This window comes from Protopterus annectens, chromosome 1.part2 (assembly GCF_019279795.1).
Source record: "Protopterus annectens isolate FY-2018-M chromosome 1.part2, PAN1.0, whole genome shotgun sequence".
Lineage (NCBI taxonomy): Eukaryota > Metazoa > Chordata > Ceratodontiformes > Protopteridae > Protopterus > Protopterus annectens.
In genome coordinates, this window is record NC_056727.1 from 570,150,528 (window position 1) to 570,177,852 (window position 27,325).

General features: G+C 42.4%; 1 protein-coding gene across 1 annotated transcript in view; it reads left to right on the forward strand.

Moving 5' to 3' along the window:
- Window positions 1-234: 234 nt before the first annotated feature.
- Window positions 235-27,325, forward strand: part of MTARC2 (mitochondrial amidoxime reducing component 2) — a 331,710-nt gene continuing 304,619 nt past the window's right edge. Inside the window, exons 1-2 of the mRNA XM_044060177.1 lie at window positions 235-284; window positions 1,579-1,752. Coding sequence (XP_043916112.1) covers window positions 235-284; window positions 1,579-1,752 — 224 coding nt within the window. The remainder of the gene's footprint in view (window positions 285-1,578; window positions 1,753-27,325) is intronic.

Genomic DNA, 27,325 nt, shown 5'->3' on the forward strand with positions numbered 1-27,325 from the left:
GTTGAATTTCAGAGTTTATTATAACTCTTAACTAATCAGGGACACATCAAGAAGTAATCAGGGACACTTTTAAAATATTAGTAATATAAATATGAGACATTAACAGAATAAAAGAATGTGAATTAATATATATTTTCTGAAGTAAGAAGTCTGCAACTCTGTTGTTGTTTATTTAGTGTAATTCACCACCTTTTTTCCAAAGGCCCCCAGTTTTAGGAGAGATTAAGGGAGGCAATGCTAAAATTTGATTCAGAAGCATGGGTGTCCCTGAAAATCAGGGACAGGTGAGAGGTAATCCATCAGAGAATGCAGGTTAAAATAAATCATGTTGTTATAACAACTTTCTAATTTTATAAGAGCAGTATTTAAAATCTGTTTCTATTGTTAAGCCTTTCCTCCCACAATATTTTAGGCTTTATCCAGATTTCTTGAGCTAAGAGGTTGATAGGTATGCATACCTTTTAAAAGAGTTGCATCCAGAACTTGATAGATCAGTATCTCCCTCTTCCCTCCTGACCCGCTCCTCCCCCCTTACTCACTCGCACAAACTTGCGCTTTCATGCACACAAGTGCGTGCACACACACACACACACACACACACACACAAACATACACAGAAACATAAACATTCATGCACACACACACTTTTTTCTGTTTTTTTTTTTATCTGTTTGTTTTAATTTTCCACCTGCTAAACAGCAAAAGTGGAGCTTTGTGAGTGTAAAATAATGGCTCAGCCGCTGTCACGTTCATACATGCATACACTCACACACATTTTTTTCTTTTTTTTAATTATATACTTGGAAAAGCAGTGCTTAGCAAGTGTAAAATAATGACAGCAGTTATCTCCATTCCAGTCCAAGCTCCACTGCGCTTAATATGCTGCTGTGAAACTGCAAACTCATTTTTCAGTGGACACTACCTGTACATTAACATCCTGCTGGAGAGCATTCATTCTCTAGTCAGAGTGCTGGTGTACAGGTCACTCAATCACTAATTTGTTTTATGAATGTAATAAGAGCATACAGTTCAAAAATATTTACACACCTTGTATGTTTTGCATGTTACACATTTCATATGGAACATGCCATGTCTGATTGTAGGTTTGCTGTAAATCCATCCAATTGTGCACTGATCTGCTATAATGAGGTGGTGTAGGGAAAGACAGCACTCTATGCTTTTGTAATTAATAGGTACTTAATCAGTGTAAGTAACTCATTTTATAAATATATTTATAGTACATGCGTTTGTTTATAACACATCATTTTGCTTTAACAAAGAGTGGGTGAAAATTGGTAAATTTGTTGTACTTTCTTTGAAATTCCTTTGTACGTGGTTATTGACAGATCTAAAGATGACGTGACATTTCCAAAAATATATTTCAGTGTGACTCAGTAACAAAAAAAGTATATAAATGCATGACAAGGCAGATTTAAAGCGACAAATGAATAGGAAACATGAACATTTTAATTTTAGTTAATTGCAAACATGTAACAGTGGTTTATGTCATTGAAACAATTGTAAGAAATGCAAACTCATGAGATTTTTGGAATAAAATGTGTATTTCTTTCATTGTAGACATTGGATTGTTACACAAGAAAATGGACAAAAAGTTACTGCCCGTCAGGAACCTCGACTGGTGCTGATCTCGGTGTCATGTGAGAATGGACACTTAATTTTGAATGCACCAGACATGGAGGAACTGCGGGTCCCAGTTAAGCTACCAGAATCCAATCTTGTGAAGACCATCAGGTGACTATTTTTTTCTTTTTTATAACAATGAGAAATCCCAGTGACTTTTTATAATAAGTTGTGCTCTGCTCTTCAGTGTACGTGTTTAATAAATGTGTGGCAAGATAAAGGTAAGACAGTGCTACGTTTCCCTGCATCACTACCTGTTGTATTTTGCCTGTATCACTAAACAGATCTAGAATTCAGCTGCTTGTCTCACCCAAATAAAAAAAAAAAAATGTTCCTTGCTAATGTAAACCATACATCAGAAAGCAAATCCCTGTCATAATCCTCTTCACAAAATCCAATTTGAATTATTTTTTGTGAAGTAAAACTTAAAATATGCTAAACTTAATAACATACTTTTGATACAATATAGCCTAGCCAAAACCTTTGATCTAATATTTAATGTTATGAATCTCTTAGATGATTTAGCGTGTGGGTTTATCTCCCCTGCACATTAATAATTTGGCACATTTTCCCCAATGGTCCTGTGCTTGTGATCCTGTATACCTGTATACCTGGTAATGGCACCAGGTCTGACACTGTATATCTACTACAGAAGTGCTTCTAATCCCTGAGGCTGCCAGCTCTTTAGAAGCCTTTTAACCTATAAAGACTCCTAGTAGCAGTGAATTGTGGTGGCACTGGACTATATGTGATTCCAACATGTAGATTATACCTAGCTTGGTGTAAAGTGAAAATGAATAAACTTTAAAGCATTTTGGGGTATTTTTTTATTTAGTTAATTGTAACCGTAAATTAGTAAAATGAGAATACCAGAAATGTTTTACATTAGAAGAAAGAACTATCCCCATCTCTGTAATTCCACCTAAACTTTAGCTAATAACCTCCTGTATCTACCCCTGAAACAAGTCGTATAAGAAATTAAGCACTTAATTCTTATTTTTATCTTATTTTCCTATATAATTATGTCATGGCTGGTGTAGAAGTCTCACTCCACCATAATATGGTTTAGTATGTTCACACTCCAAGGATTAACGATTTACAGTACAGTTATAAATTATAATGACAGTCCTGTCTCTAAATTGAGATGTTCTTCTATCCCTAATAAGTGCGAAACATAACCATTCATCACAGTAAGAAAAGGTAATCTTAATAATGAATTAATGATGATGATTTATAAATTCAGTATGAGTACTAGACAAAGCTTGCAACAGAAAATTATTTCTACAGAAAAACCCTGAAAACATAAGTTATCCTATTTTAGAATCTTCTACACCTAATCTGTTTAACTTTCCTATGTCTAAGATTAAATCTTGCAAAGCATGTAAATTGTAGTAAAGTTAATATTGAATTTCTACTAGCTGTTTTATTGTAATATAATTGATATAGTATTTCTCTAGGGTAGGGGGTGGGAAAAGCCAAACCTTTCTGTGTTTTGACCTCCGTTCAACCTGAGACATGGAAACTTCCATCCCTCCATGTAAAATTTGATAACAGTTCTTTGATACACCAAATACAACCTCCCTTTCTCTTAGTTATAAAGTAACATGAAAATTAATATTGGGAAAATAATTTGTCTTTTGAACATTAGTAGGTTCTAACAGGTGAAGTAGCAACTCAAGTAACAGTCTGTTCTTTTTATATTGTGAGAATGTATGATTATAACCAGAAAGAATTGTGTAAGTATTATTAGAATTAAATGTTGAGTTTAGATTTTTTTGTATGTATTTTTCTGCCCATTGCTAGTGTAGAGGAAATAGCTAAAAAGAGAGGCCATCATATAGGCAAACCTGCAGTTGTTTATGCCATCACCAGCATCCTAGCAGTAAAGGTATTACTGTTGTGCTGTTTACCCCATTTCTGTTTGGGGGGGGGGAGTATGACCTGCATCACTCTGGGGCCATTGAATCTTTTCTGTGAGATAGCATGCTTCTGCACTTAGCATTGAAGACTACCAGTACAAGGTAAGCCAAACATCCTCCCAGGACTAATTTAGTCCCATCTTTCCTACACCAAGGAATTGTTGCAAATCACAACCCTGCTCCTGCATCCCCCCCAGCAAGATAGGTATGCCTGTCTTCCCTATGCCAGCTTCAGCAAATGCCAAGTTGCTAAATGATTTCTAGTTGCTTGAGTCATAGTCAGGGGTTTAACCCTGTACCCCAATAGAACTCACTTAAATATAGAAAATGTATCTGTGAAACCACCAGATTTATACCTAGGTGTTTTCTTTCATTTTTTAAAAATCAAACAGGTTGATTTCTCTTTCTTTTATGTCAAGCACTATAATTCATTTTGTTCCATCATATAGGCAAACCTGCAGTTGTTTATGCCATTGCCAGCATCCTAGCAGTAAAGGTATTACTATTATACTGTTTACCCCATTCCTGTTTGAGGGGGGGGAGTATGACCTGCATCACTCTGGGGTCACGGAATCTTTTCTGTGAGATAACATGCTTCTGCACTTAGCATTGAAGACTACCAGTACAAGTTGAGCCAAACATCCCCCCAGGACTAATTTACTCCCATCTTTCCTACACCAAGGAATTGTTGCAAATCACAACCCTGCTCCTGCATCCCCCCCAGCAAGATAGGTATGCCTGTCTTCTCTATGCCAGCTTCAGCAAATGCCAAGTTGCTAAATGATTTCAAGTTGCTTGAGTCATAGTCAGGGGTTTAACCCTGTACCCCAATAGAACTCACTTAAATATAGAAAATATATCTGTGAAACCACCAGATTTATACCTAGGTGTTTTCTTTCATTTTTTTAAAAATCAAACAGGTTGATATCTCTTTCTTTTATGTCAAGCACTACAATTCCTTTTGCTCCTGAAATAATTCCAGTAACAGTTGACATGCTTTCTTGTACTGGGATGGGAAATCAGAATATTATTTGTGTAACTTGAAATTTAGCATTTATGGTGACCTGTGTGGATGCTTAATAGTAACATGAATAATTTTAATAAAATTGCAATCTGATGTTAATCTTCTTCCCATTCATCACTGATGGGTTCGGTTCAGAGCCCTCGGAACTGAGTCGGCCTAATACCAAGCTCATGTACATCAAAAACTCTTGAGCTAAGCTGCTACCCACAATGCCCTTCTCCCAGTTACCTCAAATCTCATTTGCCGTGCAGCCATATAGCAGTATTTTGAAGTTTTTTTCTGCTCTAACTCTTTTTCTACTTTATTGTCTATACCTATTACTATCTATACCTAGATCTACCCACGAATTTCTCTCTCTCTTACCATCGTTGGTAAATGGCCTTCCCTACTCTTGTGGTATTCTTATTACCATTGTTGGTATTTTTCTCTTTCCTTTCTGTATCTTTTTTGGATTTGTTTGATTCTGTATTGAATATATCTGATAGAAAGGATTGTCGGAGTTTAAACATTGCACTTCCTGCAATGGCAAACTCCCCAATAGCGACTTACATGATGATTGTGTCTATTGTCTGGGGGTTTCCCACTTGTCTGTGAAATCTCCTTGCCAGATTTGTCTAAGTTTCAGTCAGTGGACGCTGAATGAAAGAAAAAATAAGTTTATTTTGAAAGGCCTAATATCTTCAACTTTCTCAGAGGCCCTTTCTGTGTCGGAGGTCTCAACCCCTCCATCGAAGTACAAGAAATGTCCTCATTCCTATCCCTCTTCACCGGCTGGTGATAAGGGTAAGTCCTACAAGCATAAGGCCCACAAGTCTTCTACGGAGCATAAGATTGCTCTGTTGGCTCTGACTATTTCGGTTCCAAGCTCAGCTGCAGTGGCCTCTGTGGACGTTACTATGACTTCTACATTGGCGCCACCCTCGGCACCGACCTCTACGGTGCCAAGTGTGGTAGCAACTTCAGCACCAGCTTTATTGTCTTCCGTAACCTCGGCACCGACATCGCCCCTTACCGCACCAAAGTCGGTCCCGCCTATCTCCTCAGAGCCGATAATGACTTCCACGCCAGCTATTTCTTCGGCTCCGAGTCCTTTCTCTGCACTGCTAGTGTTTCCAAGTTGGAATCTTCAGTGCCGACATTTCCTACACCACGGACCCAGTACTCCCCGTCATTGGATCCATTTTCAGGCCAAGCTTATAGCACTTTTTTTGGATTGCACTGACTCCCTTTCCGGAGTGTAAGGTCCAGCAGGAGTCTATCTGAATTGGATGTGGTGTGCCTGTTCGATCAGCTGTTGACAGCCAGAGAGATTACAAATTTTCCAAAAACCCATCCCACTTCGGGTTTTGGGTCTATTGCCCCCATGACTCCTACTTATTCTCCTCCCTTGGATCCTTCGGTTCCAAGGTCCATACTTCCGATGTCTTTGGGGGGAACCTTTTCCTCTGCACCGACAGTGACTCTCCCTGAAGCTTTGAGGCCCCCCCTTTGGGTTTTGGCTCCTTCGGAACCGTCCCTTTTTCAATCTCATGGTTGGGGGGTGGAACCCTTGGCTCCCAGTACGGTTCCAAGTTTTTTATCGGTTCTGTGTTTGGATCTGGGGGTGGCACCCACCCCGATTTTGCTTGAGGCTCCGTCCCCAGGAGCGGGCCACGAGAAACGGTGTGTGGCCCCAGTTCCGAGATTGTCTTACTCTGTTCCGGGCTCGCATTCCTCTTCGGGTGGACCGGCTTTCCAGGTGATGGAGAGAGTGCTTGCTTCTGGAAGCGCTCCTCCTACGCCGGATCTTCCCTCTGCTCCCCCTGAGCTACAGCTATCACGGGCCACCTCCCCAGCACACCAAGAGCACAAGCCTCAGGAAACCCCTGTCCAGAGTAATCTCCCTTCTGAGTCTTCTTCAGATGTTCCCACTGAAGAACCCCCTCCAAAGAAAGTGCTTAAGAGGAAACAGCTGGACTCCCTGGAGGGATCCCTCACTGAGGATACGGATTACGATGATGGGGAAGGGTCCCCACGGTCACCCCATGATGATGTCTCCTTTGGAGACATCCTGGAAATATTGAAGCAGTGGGGTGACTGGAAGCCCTCCACTCCTTCCTTGGAGGAGTACGTCTTCCTGCAGGCTTTACACTCTCGGCCTTCTACTTCTTGGGTGACCCCACCTGCTGATGAGTTAGTCCAGCTCATCATACAGCATGCGTGGAAGAACCCTGATTCTGTTGAGGCCATTCCCCGAAGACTATACAAGACTCTTTCCCTACCAGAGGAACAGCCCCATTGGTCAAGAGGTTTGCCAGTAGATGCTATGGTAGTGGCAGCGGCCACAAAAAAGGACCTTGTGGAGGAAAGTCCTACTGTCCACCCACCCAACAGAGATTCCCGGGAGGTAGACAGATTAGGGAAACAAGTCTTTGCTTCAGCGACCTTTGCAATCAGATCTCTGAATTACTTGGCACATTTTACAAGGCTTCAAAGGGAGCTCATCACTAAACTCTCTGGAGCCCTCGTGGGTCAAGTTTCTGACAGGGCACGCAACAAAGTTGCTTCTCTGCTTGCAACCCTAGAGTCAATCTCAAACTCGTCCATGAGGTTGCTGTCCCACGCAACCGAAGGGGTGGCTAGAGCTGCGGGTGCAGGCGTAGTTATGAGACGCCACACCTGGATGCGCATTTGTGACCTCGCCGACTCCTTCCAAGTTTCCTTCTTGAACGCTGCTATCGAACTGTCTTCTTCATTTGGTTCTAAAGTGAAGGACATGCTAGCCAGATGGGAACCAGATGGGAAGACCTTGTCTGCCATAATCCTACGTTTTTCTAAACCTCAGCGCTGTTTTTTCAGGAACCAGAGGAGTGGAAAGATATGGCACAAAAAATCTCAAGGCCCTTTCCGAAGTACACGTGGTGAGGGTTCCCGCAGAGGTAGAGGGGGTTCCAATAGTGGAAGATGCCCCTTTAGGGGCAGAGGGGGATTCTTTCTCTGGATGACCTTATCAGCGCTCCTGAAGCGCTGCCCGATTGCTTTCCTCTGGAAGCAGTCTGGGCTCGTTTTTCTCTGCACCAAACTGTCTGGCACTCTATTACAAATGATTGGTGGGTGCAGAGAATAATTTCCAGAGACTATTACATCCCTCTAATATCTTGCCCAAGACCTTCAAAATGCCTTCCCAATGTTCCACCCAGTCAAAAGGAAGAGGCAGCTTCAGAGATAAGAATGCTGTGTCAAAAACGAGTCATCCAGCCAGTCCCCCCAGACCAGTGTGGATCCGGTTTCTACTCAAGATTCTTTTTGGTGCTGAAAAAGACCGGGGACTGAAGACCCATTTTGGATCTCAGCCAACTAAACAAATCAGTAGTCCAAACCAAATTCCATATGGTCACAATGCAATCCATTCTCCCTTTTCTTCGGGAGGGTGTGTGGATGTGCTCGATAGACCTCCGCGATGCGTATCACCACATCAAAATGGACAAGCGCTCCAGGAGTCTCCTTCACTTCTGGCTGGGATCCAATCATTACCAATTCAGAGCCCTGCCATTCGGTCTCTCGACAGCCCCCAGAGTGTTCATGAAATGCCTAGCAGTGGTAACAGCTCATCTGAGACTTCAGGGATTCTAGGTGTTTCCATATTAAGACAATTGGCTCCTCTCTGCCCCCACCAATCGCCTACTGATCATCACCCTCTGCTACACTCTAGCACTGGCGGAGTTTCTAGGCATCACAGTACACTGGGAGAAATCCAGTCTTCATCCTTCCCAGCAATTGGAATTTATAGGAGCAGTATTCAGTACTCAAACCAGCCAGGTCTCTCTCCCACTTCACAGACTTCAGAGGTTAAGATTAAAGTGAAAGTGATGCTCTGTCAAAGGAAGGTGTCAGCAAGGAAAGTTCTACAGGCTCTGGGGTCTCTGGCGGCAGCCATCCCGATCGTAATCCTTGGCAAGATTGCATATGAGACTGTTGCAATGGCTCCTTTTGTCCCAGTGGGTGTCCATTCTTCATCCTCTAAACTCACAGATCCTCATCACCAATTCTTGCAAGCAAGATCTACTTTGGTGGATGAGAACAGACGAAACTCTCTGGTGTCGCTCCTTCCAGACTCCTCAACCCAATGCCACAGTGACCATGGACGCTTCCCTGATAGGGTGAGGGGGGGGCCATTTTCAGGGAAAGACAGTCCAAGGCACATTGTCCAGCTTGGAGGCCAACTTGCATATCAACGTCCTGGAGTTGAGAGTGGTGCTGTTGGCGTTGCAGGCACGTCATTTGCTCTTTCCATCAGGAACGATTGCAATCCAGTCAGACAATATGTCTGTTGTCTGGTACATAAACAAACAAGGAGGAACCAAATCCTAACCCCTGTGTTGAGAGGCCATGAGAATTTGGCATGCAATAGCTTCCAGCCACTTTCTTATAGCAACGCATATCCCAGGGAGGTCCAATGTGATTGCAGACAGGCTGACCAGATGCATTCACCTTCAACACAAGTGGTCTCTAGACTCGAACATGACAGCAGAAATTTTCAGCTGTTGGCACCAGCCTTGCTGCGATCTTTTCGCTTCCCCTTCAAACAACACAGGCAGCAGATTCTTTGTCCTCTTTCCCCCAGACGGGGAATCACCGAGAGATGCTTTGACTCACGATTGGCCCGTGGATCTCCTCTATGCTTATCCTCCAATGCCTCTGATTCCCCTATTTCTAAAGAAAGTGATTAGTTTACGATGCAAAATAATCCTCATTACCCCTTTTTGGCGTTGGCAAGTATGGTTCCCCCTTCCTCCGGCCTCTCACCCCCCCAAGGGTTGACTCCCCCAAATCTGTCCACCCTCAAGCTAACAGCTTGGTTTCTCCACTTACATTAGTCGCCAGGCAGGAGACCCTCTCCTCACCTGTTTGCGATATTATTCTGGCTTCCCATAAACCATCCACCAGGAAACTTTACAGAGATAAATGGAAAAGGTTCGCCATTTGGTCTAATAATCAGATGCTAGACCATTTTTCAACTCCTACAGCTGTTATACTTCAATACCTTTCCGAGTTGTTTGACGATGGAGTGTCAGCTTCTACTATTCGAGTCCACTTAGCAGCTATCTCCAAATTTCATAACAGCTCAGATGGTGTTCCTCTTATCTCCATCTGCCTTTGCAAGACCTTTCTCAAGGGAGTTTTCCATAGCAGACCCCCTGTCAGGCAGCCGGTAGAGACATGGACTCTCTCTCTGGTATTACAGTCTCTCTCTCTACCCCCTTTTGAGCCTGCTGTGACATGTGACCATAAATTCCTTTCATGAAAATCTCTGTTTTTGGTAGCGGTCACATCAGCCAGATGAATGTCTGAGTTACAAGCCTTATGCATCAAGACCCCATATCTAATCTTCCATAAAGACAAGAGTATCTCTTCGTATTAATCCATCTTTTCTTCCGAAAGTGGTGTCTGACTTCTCTGTTAACCAGTCCGTTGAACTCCCTGTGTTTTTTCCAAATTATTCCAACAGGGGGGAATACTGTCTGCATTCTTTGGACGTACATGGACATCTACATTTCTACTTGGACAGGACTAAATCTTTCCCCAAGTCGGGTCAACTTTTCATCTCCTTTTGTGGTCCAAAAATGGGATGTGCCATATCAAAAGTCACTTTATCAAAATGGTACAGAGATTGTATTACTTTTTCATACTGAATGGCGGATGAATCTAAACATGTTCATATCAAAGCTCATTCAATGAGAGCCATCGCAACTTCTGTTGCTTTTCACTCAAGGGCTTCCATGGAAGACATTTGTGCAATAGCCATTTGGGATAAACCACATACTTTCATCAAACATTATAAATTGGATTTGGTCTCCAGGGGAAGAGTGGCCTTCGGCTCAATGGTACCCAGGAATGTTCTTCCATCAGGGCCACCCAGGCTTTCAAGTAGCTTGGAATTCTGTCCCATCAGTGATGAATGGGAAGAAGATTAACAACATCCAGATAAAGAAGTTATGTCATACCATAACGTTTCATTTGTGTTGTTGATCTTCTTCCAGTCATCACACCCTCCCTCCATCCCTCACCAAAGGCTCCTGGTGGATCTTCTGGGTCCTTGTCGTGTTTCAGGGTTTCTGCGCAGAAATGGCCTCTGTTTTTTCTTGTATATGTTGCATGCAAATGCGATCTGAGGTAACTGGGAAAAGGGCATTGTGGGTAGCAGCTTAGCTCAAGAGTTTTTGGTGTATGCGAGCTTGGTACTGGGCTGACTCGGTTCCGAGGGCTCGGAACCGAACCCATCAGTGATGACTGGAAGAAGATCAACAACACAGATGGAACGTTGTAAGACATAACTTCTTTTTTTCTGCTGGGCCAAAAAGGATGGGTACGAGTCAACATTGTTTTTCTGGTTCTTTTAATGATTAAAGGGGATGACTGGGAAAAACAACTGAAATGGAAATTTCTGTGTATGTTTGGCTCATTGTAACGTATTGATCTGGAAATGTAGTATTTTAAAGCTTCAAAGATGAAATGATGGTTTGCTAAATCAAAACTTTTGTGGTATCATAACTAAAGTAGATCCTTGTTATTTCAAATTATCTATAATTGCTTTTCACTAACATGCCTGTAATTAATGCTTTTTTTGTGGGAATAAAGTGAAATGAGATTGGGATAATATCACTATGTAGAGCTTAACAAGTTCACTAGTTTTCAATGCTGTAGTCCATATTCAGAAATTAAACTTCTCTAGTATGCCTGGCTTTTTGCACAGAGGGATGGAATTTGGACTGTGACCCAGGTGACTGGCATTTGATTAGTAGCCCTGGTGGTGGAGGATCCAGGTTGTGGGAAGGAGAGGAGAGGAGTGAAGGGGTGTGTCTTCCTCACCTCTCTGACGAGGAAAGTTGCTTGCACTCATGGGCAAACTGAGTTGGTGTGTTTCCCCTGGTGGAGACCAGGGAGACCACCTGCCATATCTTGGGATTAATGGGTGGGGCTGCCAGATGAATGTGTCCCTTATAGAAAAGAGGCATTGTCCACAAGGGACAGCCCATTGCATGCCACCTTCTCTTGAACAGCTGAAATGGTGAGAATTTGCAAGACTGCTAAAAATAAAGAAAGAAGCATCCTTGAATGACCCCTAATAGCTGCCTAAATAATGGCCTCTCTTGGCTGACTCTCACTACTGGTGAAGAAGGAATGAATGGATCACTTGACTGATGATCAGCAGGTTGTTGGGGAGAGTAAATGACCAAAACAAAAGACTTACCTATCTTTCTTGATCATGATATTCCTTTCTAATTTGCTAATTTCATGGATGGGGCAATCAATAATTTATCTGCATATCATTTATTCATGTTTCTCTGTATTCATAAACATGCTACACAGTCCCTTTTGTGGGATTGGCATAGTAGCCCTTATACGTTATCAGAACTGTAGCTTGATTCATAAGCCCAAATCACCGTATGTTTCCTTAGTGTACACAGGGACTGCAGTTTAAATGTTGGTAGCCCTTCGCTGCTCATGGACCTAGTGTAGTGTCCATCACATACTAAGTACTCAGAACCTGCAGCCTTTGCCCTCTGCTACAGTGAAGCATCTCAGAAGTAACTAAATTCTTAGCATTCAGTTTCAATCCTCTGCCTTAGCAGCCTCAGTGTTCATAGCACACAGTGCCTTTTATCTTGATAGCACTATGTGCCCTATAAAATGATGCTGTAGCACACATGAACACAAAAGCAGACAGTTGGAGGCAGTAATGTAACAGTCTTTTTAGCTGTCCATTCTAGAGTCATTTTTTTTTTTTGCAGTGTGGCAAACATGTGGTCCATTGTGCTCTGCAGCCATGACAAGGGCAGATGCTTAAAAGTTTCTAGCAGGTTTACCATGACTGAACAGTCTGAGTAATTTGTATACTTTGTTAATGAACTGATTGGGTACTGTTGCAGTTCTTACTTGTAAGAGCTTAGCAGATCACTGTTTTGGAAGTGGGCCATTTGTGGCAATGTACTTGTGTCCATTGTACTCCACAGGAGGATGTGCCTTAGCATTCCATTGTAAAATACTCTGTATTGTGTCAATTCCATGTAACAGTGATGTTGCTGAACTATGTTAAGCTGTGCAACACATTACCATGTACTGGGCATGTGCTAGTGTGTGTCCAGACTTGTAACTGCAGGAATCCTTGCCACTATTTCACAACTTAGTCCATGATTTGCACATTTTGTGAACATCAGCCTTTGCTCAGAAATAGCATTCATATGCCTACTGTGTATGTGGAGAACTCCATATACTCAGTGATATATGTTTATACTCTATTGTGCACTGGTCCAGTCACGTGCCACACAATGCTCTGCTATGTGGTTTGTCCTGTGCACTATAGCCCTGTATGATTGTGGACAATGATTACGATTCCCAGCCTTTAATATTAAAGGTTGTAAAAAATCCCCCTTACATTTTGTAAACCTCTATTAGAAGGCTATCTGCACCTGGCATCTTGCCTTTTTTGATAATGACAGTCACTCCTAAATTTGACAATGTGGGCTGGTGAAATAAAGTTAATTTTTAATTTAAGGGTAGTAGATAGCCATTCGTTCATTATGTTCTTTCTGGTTAATTTATTTAGGGGCAGTTTGTATGGGTTTTAGATCTAACAATTCATATGTTTGCCAGGAATAAATAGCTGGCTATCATCATCGACATCTGTTATTTGGTTATGATGTGATGTGTTTTTGTTTAATCTGGTCTTCTTTAATTGAAGCCTTATCTTTTTAAAAGGGTATACATTTGCTTCTTTGTTTGCATTGTTTGAATAGCATCACATTTTACCTTTTGAGTCTTTCTTTCTAATAAGAGGTTTTATAGGTCTATATTTTTCATGCAAAACTAGTATGTTTATTTATCAGTTTTTTTAGTTTATTATCAATAAGAAATATTTAATCAGAAAATTTCCCATCTTCTTCTGCCTCCATTTATGTTTTATAAAATGAACGTGTCTCACATATAGGTTAAATCAACTGGTTGATGATTATTTATTTCCTTTTAATCTTGCTTTTCTTGTCAATATTATAGGTGTGTTAATGACAACCAACGTGTGTATTAACAGTGTTGTTGCCGTGTATCTGCTGTGATTATTTTACCCGAGGTGTGCCTGCAGTTGGTCAGTTTTATCACTGCACTGCCCTGGCAAAGAAATACAAAATAAATTAAAAAGAAACTGCACTAAAACCCTATCATTTAGTCACTGAGTTAGTATAGGCCTCTTACAGCATGCATGTCTGTTATGTGGAAACTTAAGTTTCACTAATAATGGTACATAGTTTGTAAAGTGATGAAATCAAACAAGAGAAATGAGAAACTTGTTTAACATCTGAAGACATCTATTTTTAGTGGACCGTATAAAAGCTTCATCGGATATGAAGTGATTTAAAACTCCATGATTTTCCTGATAGTTCCAGGTCTCTGGTTTGGCCAAACTGCCAAGTAATGAAGTCAAAGTGTTATTCAAATCCACTACAGAGATTATTGAACATGTTAGTTGTTGCAGGTTTAGTATGTCATAAGCTCAACAACTAAAGATCTGAAGTAGTTTACTTCATTTGATATTCAACCTGTGGAATACGGATCCGAGCTAGCAAGATTACTAGCATCAGCTCCAAGCTCCAGACTCCTCCCCTTACCCATAATACACCTCCCATGCCTTCCATCCCCAGATCTCATTTGCCATGATTTGTGAAAGCATCGTGTCTCTGGAGCTCCAGTTAGCAGGGTTTGTTGTGTATTTTAAGTTTAATATTTTTTAGTTTAGTTAGCCATTTTAGATTAGTGTAGGTACCCTTTCTCCCCTCCCATCGCTTTGGCGTCATGTATAGGTTTGTTGTAGGTGTTAGTTAGTGTAGTTTGTTGGTGTGCCCATCCCCCCTTCTAGTCAGTTTAGTGTGTGGTGAGTGGGTGTGTGCTAGAGTCTTAAGTTCTTTCTTTCGTTGAAGTTATGGCTGAAAAGCTTATTTGTAAGAGCTGCACAGAATGTGGCTATAAGCTCTCCCCAGCAGTTGGCCACACTCTGTGTGTACTGTGTTTAGGTGTGGCCCACCTTAATGTTGACTTTGCCATCTGTGCGGGATTCAACCCCTGGGCTTTAAAAGACAGAACGGCCAAGTTGGCCCTTAAGGGACTTCTTCCTGCCACTGATCCTCCCTATTCGCCCTTGGCTTCAGTCAAGGCGGCTGCCGTGGCTGCCTCTCCTGCCTCTCTGCCTCTGGCCTCCCCTCCCTCCCAGGCTGGGACTCAAACTCCCACTTCTAAACCTGTGGTAGCAGAGCAGAGGAGGGGTAGAGAGTGGGAGAGAGAGTCAAGGACGAAAGAGAAGAGGAAGAGGTCTCCGGACCTTGCATCACCTAGCAAATCTGCTCGGATCTGTGACTCCCCTCATCTCCGATCTCTGAGGTTATCTCCGGAGTCAGAGAAGGCAAGCCCAGTCTCCCAGGCCTCAGCTCCCTGACCGGCCAGTTCGGAGTCTATGGCCTCGTCACGGTCCACGTGGTCTGTTTTGGACATGGATCTGGATAAGATGATGAGGCGCTTTATCAGTACGCAGATCCAGATGGGGGTCTTGCCAGCCCCCCCCTCAGGAGAGGGCAGCTCGCTTCCATTTTTTCAGCCTATTACTCTTTCCCCGATCCGACTGTCAGTTTCGGAGTTCTCGGATCCGAGGTTGAGCTTGGTCGGGGCGTTGGTGCCGATGGTCCTCGCGTCCTCGACGCCAGCAGCTGCCTGAAACATCTTGGATCCAACCAGTTCAGATCCGAGCTGCTCTCGGAGCCGAAGCCTGGGGGTCTGATCCGAGGGAGTGGAACCTTTACCATCAGCTCTGATGCTGTCGGTCCAGGTTTCCTCTCTCAGAGCTCCGGCCACTTTGGGTCTGGCTCTGATTCTCGCATCAGACCCAGGGAGACTGGCCTCCTTATTGGCTTCCCAGGAGGTCCGCTGTCCTTCGGAGTTCAAAGTGGCAGAATGGGTCCTCTCCATCGTATTGAGGCCCCTGACCACCCCTTCGGGCTCCACCCAGACCCCCTCGGCTCTGCTTACGTCCCCCATTGTCTTATCAGAGGGACATCCCATGCCTGAAAGGCCCCAGACAGTTCCCCCAGAGGAACAGATGGCTTGTGAGCACTCCTCGTAGAGCACCACGGGAGAGGTGCATCGCAAGCATACGTGTAAGAGGAGGCACATGGACTCCCCTGAGTCCCTAACTGAGGACACGGACTTAGATGAGGGGAAGGGCTCCCCAAGGTCACCTCCTGAGGATGTCTCCTTCGGAGACATCATGGAGATCCTGCACCAGCGGGGAGGTTGGTCTGCCCCCCAAGCCTTCCTCTGATGAGTCTGTGTTTCTGGAGGCCTTCGGCATGGGCCTGTCTATGTCTTAGGTGTCCCCCCCCGCGGATCCGTTAGTGGATCTCATCACCTTGCTGGTGTGGAAGGAACCAGATACCATAGAGCCAATCCACAAGTGGCCTGATAAGGTTTTGAGTCTCCCTACAGACAGGCCTTCCTGGACCAAAGGCGCTCCAGTGGATGCCATGGTGGTAGCAGCAGCCACGAAGAGGGAACTATCTCAGGAAAGTTCCTTGGTCCACCCTCCTGACCGAGAGTCTCGGATCAGATGATGGACCACTGGGGAAGCGGGTGTATGCTTAAGCTACCTTTTCAATAAGAGCACTGAACTACTTGGCCCATGTCACGAGACTCCAACGCGACCTGGTGAAGGAGCTGGAGGAGTCTCCATCAAAGTCTATGTCACAGGAGGACAAGGCTTTGTTCTCCACGAAAATGGCCACTTTGAGAGCAGAATCAAATACATCCTATGCGACTCCTCTCCCATGCAACAGAAGGTGTGGTGGGGCCGGCTGGGTTCGGCGTGTCCATGAGGTGTAACGCCTGGCTCAGGTTGTGCCAGTTTACCGAACCCTTTAAGGCGTCCTTTGCCAACTCTTCTTATGAAGGCTCGACTCTCTTCGGTAAGACCATCAAGGAGACGCTAGTCCAGAGTGAAAAGGACGGGAAGATACTGCCTGCCTTCAGGATCTGCTTCTCTAACCCTCAAAGGTCCTTTTCCCGGAACCAGAGAGGGCAAAAGAAGATGTGGTTCCGGAAGTCTCAGTATTCTCGGGACACTCAGGGCTCTTCTTTCCCCAGAGACTGAGGGGGACAGAACGGACGCTGGCCCAGAGGCCGAGAGGGTCCGCTGAACTTCTGGTCTTGAGAACCTTTCTCGGACAGACCGGGGCAGCAACCCTGAGGGGTTGCCCGACTGCTCTACTCTTGAGGCAGTCGGGGGACAATTATCCTTGCACCCAGCAGCATGGGAGTCCATAATAATGGACCGCTGGGTGCTGCAAATCATATCCAGAGGATACTTTATCCCTTTCGTGGGTTCTCCAACCCCTCCCAAAGACCTCCTGGACATTCCACCCACGCAAAGGGAGGCAGCAGCACAGGCAATTTCCAGGTTGCTTGGAAAATGAGCCATCAAAATTGTCCCCCCAGATCAGTTCGGATTGGGCTTCTACTCCAGGTTCTTTTTGGTGCCAAAGAAAATGGGGGACTTAAGGCCCATTTTGGACCTCTCTACCCTGAACCTGTCAGTAGCCAAAGAAAAGTTCCAGATTATCACAATAAAGTCCATCATGCCATACCTGCAAGAGAGTGACTGGATGTGCTCGTTAGATCTCCAGGATGCTTACTTGTTGTTGTGTCTTTCAGCTTTTCCCAGTTAGGGGTCACCACAGCGGAACTCCGGTCCGCTAATGATTGGCAGTATATTTTTACATGCCGAGTTGCCAGGCCTGACGCACAACCTTCAACAAAGGTACGCCCATTCACACATGTCTCCAGACAGAAGACACTCTAGCTGAGAATCGAACGGGACAACGTCTTACTGTCAGGCGACAGCGCTACCACAGCACCACCACTGCAGTCCTATTGCATAAAAAAACGCAGAAGCCCCAGGAGGTTCCTCTGCTTCTGGCTAGGGGCCAATCATTATCAATTTTGAGCCCTACCCTTTGGTCTTTCCACAGCCCCCAGGGTGTTTACCAAAATGATGGAGGTGGTAGTGGTGCACCTGAGACTTCAGGGGATTCAGGTCTATCCATACCTGGATGATTGGCTCCTCACTGCTTCCACCAGGTGTCTACTTTCCCAAACCAGGGACTACTTTTTGGCACTCGCCCTGAGTTTGGGTATCACAATAAACACATCCAAATCTCTACTACAGCCTGTACAGATCATAGACTACATTGAGGCCAGAATAGACACACTCCAGGGCAAAGTGTTCCTGACCACAGAGAGAGTTGAAAACCTCAAGATGCATGTCTCTCAAATCTACCATTCTCATCTTCCGACAGCAGAATCTGTGTTGAGGGCCTTAGGCTCGATGATGGCGACCATAACTCTCCTTTCATGTGCTCAGCTATACATGCAGATTCTTCAGTGGACACTGGCTGCTCAGTGGTCCCTGTTGGATTTACCACTATCCTACCCTATCCGCCTAAGTATGTCGGTCACCCCTCGTATGGTGAATGAGCTCGCCAAACATTATGGAGGGACGACCCTTTATTTCAGCCCTGGCCTTCACCACAGTGACCATGGATGCTTCCCAACTTAGGTGGGGGGGGCATTATTTGGGCAGGACAGTCCAAGGCCTGTGGTCCCCCATAGAGACCAGCTTGCATATCAGTATCCTAGAGATGAGGGCGGTCCTTCTAGCATTGCAGGCCCTTCATGCCTCTCTTCCTCGAGGGACGATTGCCATTCAGTCAGACAACATGTCAGTAGTCTGGTATATCAACAAACAGGGAGGGACCAGATCTTATCCCCTTTGTTGCTATGCCATGAGAGTGGGGGAATGGGCAATCTCCACCGGTCACTTTCTTATATCAACGCACATTCCAGGACGGTCCAACATCCTAGCGGACAGGCTAGGTCGGACCATTCTGATGCCTTAAGAGTGGTCTCTAAATCTGTCAGTAGCAGAACAAATCTTTAGCGAGTGGGGTCAACCTTGCTGCAATCTCTTTGCATCTCCCTCTGATGCAAAATGCAGCAGGTTTTTCGCTTGAATCCCCACTGGGAGCCCCCCAGAGATTTTCCAAAATCCACGGCCACAGTACCCAAATCTTCAAAAAAAGTGGTTAGAAACAATAGGTTAAGAACAGCACGTTTATTATTATAATATCAATCACACCACACCAAAGCAGCAAACAAATAAATAAGCGCCTTCCGTTATTACCGAGTTTCTTCTTCAAGGTTAAAAATGTGTTGTGTAGTCAGTTATAGTTAAATACTAAAATGAAGATGCTGTAGTTCTTGCTTGGCCTCCCGGTCTTGTGTATGCTTACCCGCCAGTTCCTCAAATCCCAAGGTTTCTACAGAAAGCTTGTCGACTGGGGAGCAAAGTGATACTCATTGCCCCATTCTGGCCTCACCAAGTATGGTTTCCCTTCCTTTGGTTTCACCTTCTGGCTCCACCTTGGATGCTAGATCCCATTCCGGATCTGATTTCACACCCATTAGGGGTACCTCTTCCGACTCTTGGCAGCCTGAAGCTCACTGCTCCAGTTCCAGTGATTGCCAGGACTCCTGGACTTTCATCCTCGGTTAAGTCCATTTTGGTGGCTGCTCATAAATTGTCTACCAGAAAGGTTTATAGCAACAAATGGAAATGTTTTTCTTTCTGGGCTTCTCAGAGGAGTTTAGATCCCTTCACGGCACCTGTTCCCACCATTCTCGATTTCCTAGCTGACATCTTCCAGCATGGCGTTAGCTCTTCTACAGTTAAAGTTCAGTTGGCTGCTATTTCTTGTTTTCATGTGAGCGAGAATTCTGCATCCTTGGCATCTTTGAGACTGTGTAAAGCCTTTATTAAGGGCACTTTTTTATTACGCCCTCCGGTCAAAGACCCTGTTCCCCCATGGGACCTTACTGTGGTTCTCCAAGCCCTGGTCACTCCGCCTTTCCAGCCTGCCGCTACTGCTGATCTAAAATTTCTGTTGTGGAAAACGGCCTTTCTAGTCACTATTACTTCTTCTAGAAGGGTTTTGGAATTACAGGCCTTTTCCATAAAATTGCCATACATGAATTTTCATAAAGATAGATTGTCCCTTCGAACCAATCCATCTTTTCTTCCTAAGGTGGCATCGCCAGTAAATATCAGTCAGACTATAAATTTGCCCGTGTTCTTTCCCAACTTTACCAACAGGATGGAATATAATTTATTATTTATTATTTTTTTACTTTACATTTGTTGACCGGGCTAGTCTAACTGGATACATGTCCATTTTCAGTAGAGGCCTGGGGGGATGAGCTCCAAGATAGAGCAATGAAATTAACAAGATAACAAATAAGGAAACATTAAACAAAAAAAATCATATTTACAATGCATATTACAGGTTATCACAGTAAATTCAGCAGTGCATAATACAGGCATAACATAGCATGCTAGTACAATAAAGATGTTCTAGAGGGAGATAGTATTATGGTTAATAAGAAAGGAATTACAGTTAATGAGTAGAAGGGGTAGGAAGAGCAAAGTATTAAGAGATACATAACTAGTCAGGCTTAGTACAGGGGCATAACCACTGTGTTCTGAGGAACACTTTCAATTTGTTTTTGAAGCGTGATACTGAGGGAAGTGAGGAGAGTTCACTGGGGAGGAGATTCCAGGCTTTTCCAACAATATTAGAAAAAAGAGAGTCACCAGCCTTGTTGTTTGGTTTAGTGGTATGTACTAGAAGTCTCTGAGAAGACCATAACGATTTCAGGTTTTTATAGGGAGTGATGAGTGCGGATAGAATAGGAGTTTTGGAAGGTTTTTAAAAGTGTTGTGGGCTATAGATAGTTGATGGAATTTAATCAGATTTTGTAGTTCAAGCCATCCCAGCTGCTTTAAATTAATGCAATGGTGGGTTCTAAATGGGTTGCCTGTAGCAAATCTGGCAATGTTATTGTAAGACATTTCCAATTTGCTCAGATTATTTTTAGATTAGTAAAAATGGGTGAGGCATAAAGAAGTGAAGAGATTAGATGAGTGTGTGCTATAGTGGTTTTAGCTGAAGGTAAGAGGAAGGATTTTACCCTATAGAGAGAGCCAAGTTTTTTGTTGACAGTTTTTATAGTATTGTTAATATGGATATCAAAGTTCAGATTGTTGTCAATGGTGATACCCAGTAGTTTGATGGTTGGATCAGGGGATATAATAGTTTTATTGGTAGAGATAACTGAGAAATCAAGAGGAGATGACTTATTGGTGGGAGAGAAGAGGAGGAGTTTAGTCTTTTTGGGGTTTAGGAGAAGGCATCTATGTTTGAACCATTGCTCAGCTGTGTTAAATACTTGTTGGGTAAGAGATTGAAGTTCAGAAGAGGAGGTGGCTGAGCATATCAGTGTGGAGTCATCTGCATATTGTATGCATGTGGCTTGGGGGGGTGGCAAGGTGAAGGTCATTAATAAATATGGAAAAAGTAGAGGTCCTAGGATGGACCCTTGAGGGACACCAAGTTTGACAGGCAGGTGAGTGGAGAGAGACTTGTGCCATAGTACGGCCTGTTGTCTTTTATCAAGGTAGGACTGGAACCACTTTATAGAAGATGTACCTAGTGACAGGGATTTCAGTGTTTTGATGAGAATTTGGTGATTTACCATGTCAAAAGCTTTAGACAGGTCAATAAATAGTGCTGAAGAAAGCTTGTTACAATTGCGTTTTTTGTTGATACAATCTGTGAAGGAAAGAAGGGCAGTAGTAGTGCTATGTGAAGGTCTGAATCCATGTTGACAGTTGGAAAGTAAATTATTTTAGGTTAGATGGTCAAGTAATTGTCTGTGAATGCATTTCTCCATGATCTTTGCCAAAGGAGAGAGAAGGGCAATGGGGCGGTAGTTGGAGAGTTCAGTGGAGTGTCCACCTTTATGGAGGGGGATAATATGGGAGATTTTCCATAAACTGGGAATATGACTTTTGGTAATAGTTCTATTGATCAGAATAGAAATGGGATAAGCAATAGCTTTGGCTGATTGTTGTAGGAATTCAGCAGGTAGTTGGTCTGCTGAAGGTGAGCATGGTTTTAGTTTCTGTAGAAGGGTTAGAATATTTGTTGTTGGGACAGGTTGAATATGAAAAGGAGGGGGTAAGGTTGATTTATAGGAAGGTAGAGTGAAGTTATTAGGTGATAGTTGACTAGCTAGTGTTTGTATAGCATTAGTAAAAAAGGTATTGAAAGCATTAGCTGTATTCAATAGATTTTTGTGGTCAGTATTTTGAGGATTTGGAGTAGTGGATTGACCTGGATGGAGTAGTTGGTTAATGCTAGCCCAAAATTTTTGTGGGTTGTTTTGATTAGCTTGTTGGGATTGTAGGTAGTAGTTTCTTTTATCAGATATTATAGCTTTCTTGGTTTCATTTCTTAGCTGTCTAAATGTTAGTTGGTCTATAGGGTTTTTAGTCTTCCTCCATTTTGCCCAAAATTTGTTTCTAAGATTTATTTTATGTTTGGTTTTGAAAGCCATGGAGCAGATTTGGTTTTAATTCTAATTAATCTGGTTGGAGCATGGTGGTTGAGAATGGCAAGGAAGTTGGAGTTAAAGTAACTAACGGCTTCATCTAAAGGGAGGTGTTGTAAGGGAGACCAGTTGCAAGCTCTTAGTTCCATTTGGAATAGTTCAGGGTTAAAGTACTTTTTAGATCTGATGTTTTTGACAGATATTGGAATGGGAGAGTTGATTTTATGTCTGATGATATAGGTAAGAAAGTGGTCACTTAAATCATCAGGGAGGGTTCCTGAATCATAAATGTGAGGATGATGGTTTATGAGAATCCAGTCTAATAAGCTTGATTTCTTGTTAGATTTATTTATTCTGGTGGGGGGCGGTAATGGTTTGGGAATACCCATATAGGTTAATATGGTTTGTGGGGAGGCTGCTGCAGTAGCAGCTCCAGTCAATGTTTGTGTCACCTAGGATTATGGTTTCTTGGGGCAGGTATCGGGAAAGCCAGCAAAGTATGTTTTCCATGGTGGCAGTGTTGTTACCAGGTGGTAGATATATACAGATAATATAGATGGATTTGGAATTGTTAAGATGAAGTTTGGAGATAAGAATTTCTGCATTGGAGTCTATAGGTGGTTTACAGTTGTGAGTGGTTAATTGTAAGCTAGATTTATATAGGATAGCAACCCCACCACCTTTCTTGGATACTTGGTCTAGTCTCAGGATATTATATCCAGGTGGGATGATTTCATTGTCTTTGGTTACAGGTTTTAACCAAGTTTCTGTTAAGCAGAGAATATCAGAGGAGTAGATTTCAGTTAGAACTTGGAGTTGAGTTACTTTATTGTTTATGCTACTTATATTAAGATGAGCAATTAAAAGGGAGTTCAATGGTTTAGACAGGACATGAGTAGGTGATTCTTTGTGATTGAGGAGAGAGATAGGAGTTGTTGGTGGGCCTGGGTTAGGGTGGATGTCACCATCCTTTAAAGAGAGTAGTACTCTTAGATAGTTTGGGTTGGGGAATCTGATGTATAGAGGTAGTACTTTCCTGGGGTTCTGATTGTTGTATTTTATGTGTAGTGTTCTATGGTATTTAGGAAGTATGTAGCTAGATGAGGATGTTATATTAGCATGAATAAAAAGGAGAGGAGAGTTTGGAGAGTTGGATGTTCACATGTTCATGTACACATGTTGGATGTTCACGATACTTACGATTCTATTTACACAAGACAAAACATTTTCGTAAATCTGATCAATTATTTGTTTCATTCTATAGACCGTTTTTGGGCAAACCTATTTCCAAGGTCACTATAGCTAGATGGATTTTTTCTTGCATCCTGCAGGTCTATATGGACAAAGGCATGTCTCCTCCAGGTCAGGTTAAAGCTCATTCCACTAGGTCCATGACTATGTCTGCAGCCTTCTGGTCTAGGGTGTCTTTGGATGACATTTGCTCTGCAGCTACTTGGTCCTCATCTCATACTTTTATCTTCCATTACAAATTGGATTTGACATTTAGTAGGAGAGCATCCCTCGGCTCTGCAGTTCTCTGGAATATCCTTCCATGAGGGCCACCCAGGAGTTTAGTAGCTGTGGACTCTGTCCCACAGGTTGAAGATCAAATGAGGTAAACTACTTCAGATAAAGAAGTTATGTACTTACCATAACGTTCCATCTGAGTAGTAGTACTTCATTTGTCTTCAACCGTCCCTCCCTCCTTCCCCCGGACCTTTGGCGCATGGTCAGCCTACAGGCTGTAGTATAGGTTACAAGTATGTTGTCAGGTCAGGTTATAAGTGTAAGTTCAGCAAACTCGATCTGGGGATGGAAGGCAGGGGAGGTGTATTATGGGTAAGGGGAGGACTCTGGACTTCAGAGCTGATGTGAGTAATCTTGCCAGCTCGGATCTGATACTGATCTGTATTCCCACAGGTTGAAGACAAATGAAGTACAACTACTCAGATGGAATGTTATGGTAAGTACATAACTTCTTTTTATACACCATTTAACATTCTCTTATCTCTTCTAAAAACCTCTATAGTGTAGTGTTTTAAGTAAGGATTCCAGTGTCATATGCCACCATCTTATTTAAGAGACAGTAACAATGCTAAACCACTAATATCTATGTAGGAGTGTAATACAAACAGAGGAACAGAACTTTTCTCAATATAGCCATTATGTTTTCTGCTTTGTCCAGAGTTTATGAAAACATGAATTCAGTGAGTAACTATTCATATTTTTAATGTTATCTTGTAGGAAGTGTACTATTTGCATGCAGATAATCTTTTCTGATTACTCTTACTGTGTGAATATTAATGTTTACATTAAGTAAATGTAGTGTACCCGTGGTAGTGGTGCTGCGGTAGCGTTGTCACCTCACAACAAGATGTTGTCGCGTTCGATTCTCAGCTAGAGTGTCTTCTGTGTGGAGGCATGCATGAATGGGCATGCCTTCGTTGAAGGTTGTGCGTCAGGGCTGGTAACTCGGCATGTAAAAATCCACTACCAAACATTAGCGGACCGGAGTTCCGCTGTGGCGACCCCTAACCAGGATAAGCCAAAAGACACAACAACATTGAGTAAATGTAGTAATTCTAACATCTACTTTTTTGTATTATATTAATGAGCTCACACACAGGTGCAATACAGGGGAAAGACAAACAGCATGATGACAAGATAGTGACATGTAGGACAGTACAAAGTGATAGATACCACCAAGACACCAGTGACAGTGAGACTCTGAGAGTTTCATATAAAGTGCAAGATTTTATGTGTAGGATTTTTACCATGTAAATCCTTTAACTACATGGCCATTGAGAGACAAGAGCCAACTAAAAGTGTGAATGCAGTGCATTATAGTACAGCATGAACCCAGTCTGTCCTATGATGCATTTACAAATATTTGCATTGAAAACAAATCAGGAATTATTCAGAGTTGACTAGTTCTGCTAGTCCACAGTAGTAATGGTGTACCCAGAAGTTCTTATCACGTAGCTTCTCTTGTTACCAGGCAAGAAACTATGAAATTTCAGCTCTTTCTTCCAAGCAAACAAAATGTTTTGTTCCATGCTGCTATCCATTGGCTTGTAATAGCAGACTTGTCAGCACAAACATTGTCTGATAAAAAAACTACATTGTTTTTATGTTCATGATATATCAGAATCCATGCAAAACATTCAGTCACATACTGCAGGATATCTTCAGTACATTGCAGAATCGTCCTGTGTCAGCCTGAGGGTCTATATTATATTATCGAAAAGTCAGTTCAGCAAATGGCATTTACATCGAAAATGCCATTCAGCAAATTTGCTCTTGGGGGTCTGTGCCCCCCCCCCCCGCTAATTATATATACCAACTCCGAGACCTCACTATAGTGAGGAAAGGGCAAATTTTCCGATCTTTACTGTACTGCGATCTCACTATGAACAGTTTGCTCAAAAGCATTTTCGATATAAGTGCCATTCACTGAACTGTCTTTTCAATAATATAATATAGACCCTCAACCTGATATGTAACTGCAGCTAGAAAAAAAAAGTCCTTTTCAGAAAGACATGTGCATATCACATTTCTCATAGACACTGATGAATAGAATATTTTTAACAGACAGGAAATAATAGTCTGGTAACGATCCCAAACTTGACTGCTTATATTAAACTACTCTCCCTTGCATGTGGATTCTGAACCTTTTGTATCGAAAGCTCCATTTGTATATATTATGTTTTGATTCTAATATGGAATCAAATGCTAAAGTAAACTTTTCCACAAAATCTTTAAGCTTTGCCATATAGAATAGATGACCTTTTTTAAACCAGAGGGTGTGACACAAATGTACCAACTCTCTGCCTTGTAGAACATCTTTATTTTAGTAAGCCCACTTTTTTTTTTTTTTTTTAGTAATTTGTGTTTTTTCTTTTAATCTTTGATACTACTGAACATTCAAAGTGATAGGCTCACAGAGATACAAGGCAATGGAGCCGTAAGACCATTTATGTCTTGCCAGTACCTGTCCTTTGCTGTACCAGCCCCTCTTTCTCAAGAAGGCTTAAGCATCTCCTAGAACTTTAATGGAATTTTAACATTGTACTCTACAGGTGAATTTACTGAATTCTAAAATGCTACATTGAAATTCTTGCAGTATTCATTTGTTGTTTTCTAGTTTCATGGCTATGTATTTGATTAAATTTAGCCACACTTTTCTAGGATGGTGCATTTGTTGCAGACTGTGTGTATATGTTGCCTTATTCGTAAACCATATATTGCCCATCTGTGAACTTGCATCATTCAAGCCCTGACTAAAGATAGCATTGTTAACTGAATTTACAGAATTGTGCACTCCCTAGCCTTGTGGTTGCATATAGATGCCTTTTGCTTCAAAGTGCCCTGTGAAGGTGCAATAGATATTTCTCTCTATTTCCACTTCATTGCAGGTCCACTTTAGCCATTTCCATTATGGATGATGTCATCAGAGTTAAAACTTAAAGTGCCATCTGCTATTGTGGAACTTTTTTTTATAGCAGTCAAAATACTTTTCTTTGGGGGGGAGGGGGTTGGAGGACCAAGATCTTGTTTTTGACAGTGCATTTTTATGGGGACTGAGGCTTGTTTATACTGTTTAGATGTTCATCTTCTGTAGTAAATATTTATTCATCTTCTTGAATGAATCCTTTCTGAAGAAACAAAATTGAAATAAGACTTTTTTTAGAAGAATCATAATTAAAATACAACATTTTGGAAGAATCCAAATACTAATATAATTTTAAGAATGTAGCTGAAATAAAATAAAAGCAATCGCCACTTCATCTGTTTGAAATTTGTTGGTAAAGAGGCGTGACTGGTATGCACACTGCTACGTTCTTGCATGCATTATGAATCGCTTTTCAGTTTCTGGTTTTCCAGCAGATAAGTTATCATTGTATCAGTTGATATGTGATGTAACAGATGCATTTTTACTATATCAATGACTTATTAGGGAACATCCTTGACTGGTCCTACATACCTTTGTCTCTTCCTTCTTACTTGGATGGTCCTTTCATCCAGAAAACTTTAATGTTGTAAATACCTGTAAGTTGGACAAGATTGTACTTGAATATTACTTGCCAGCAGTACAGATTTCATGTTTTCTTTGTTTCTTAATTTGCAGAAACTGTTTGCTTGTGGTAAATTGGTTCGGAGACGAAATATGCTGATATTGTTGATACATAATGTCACAGCATTCATCAGCAATGGGGCATGC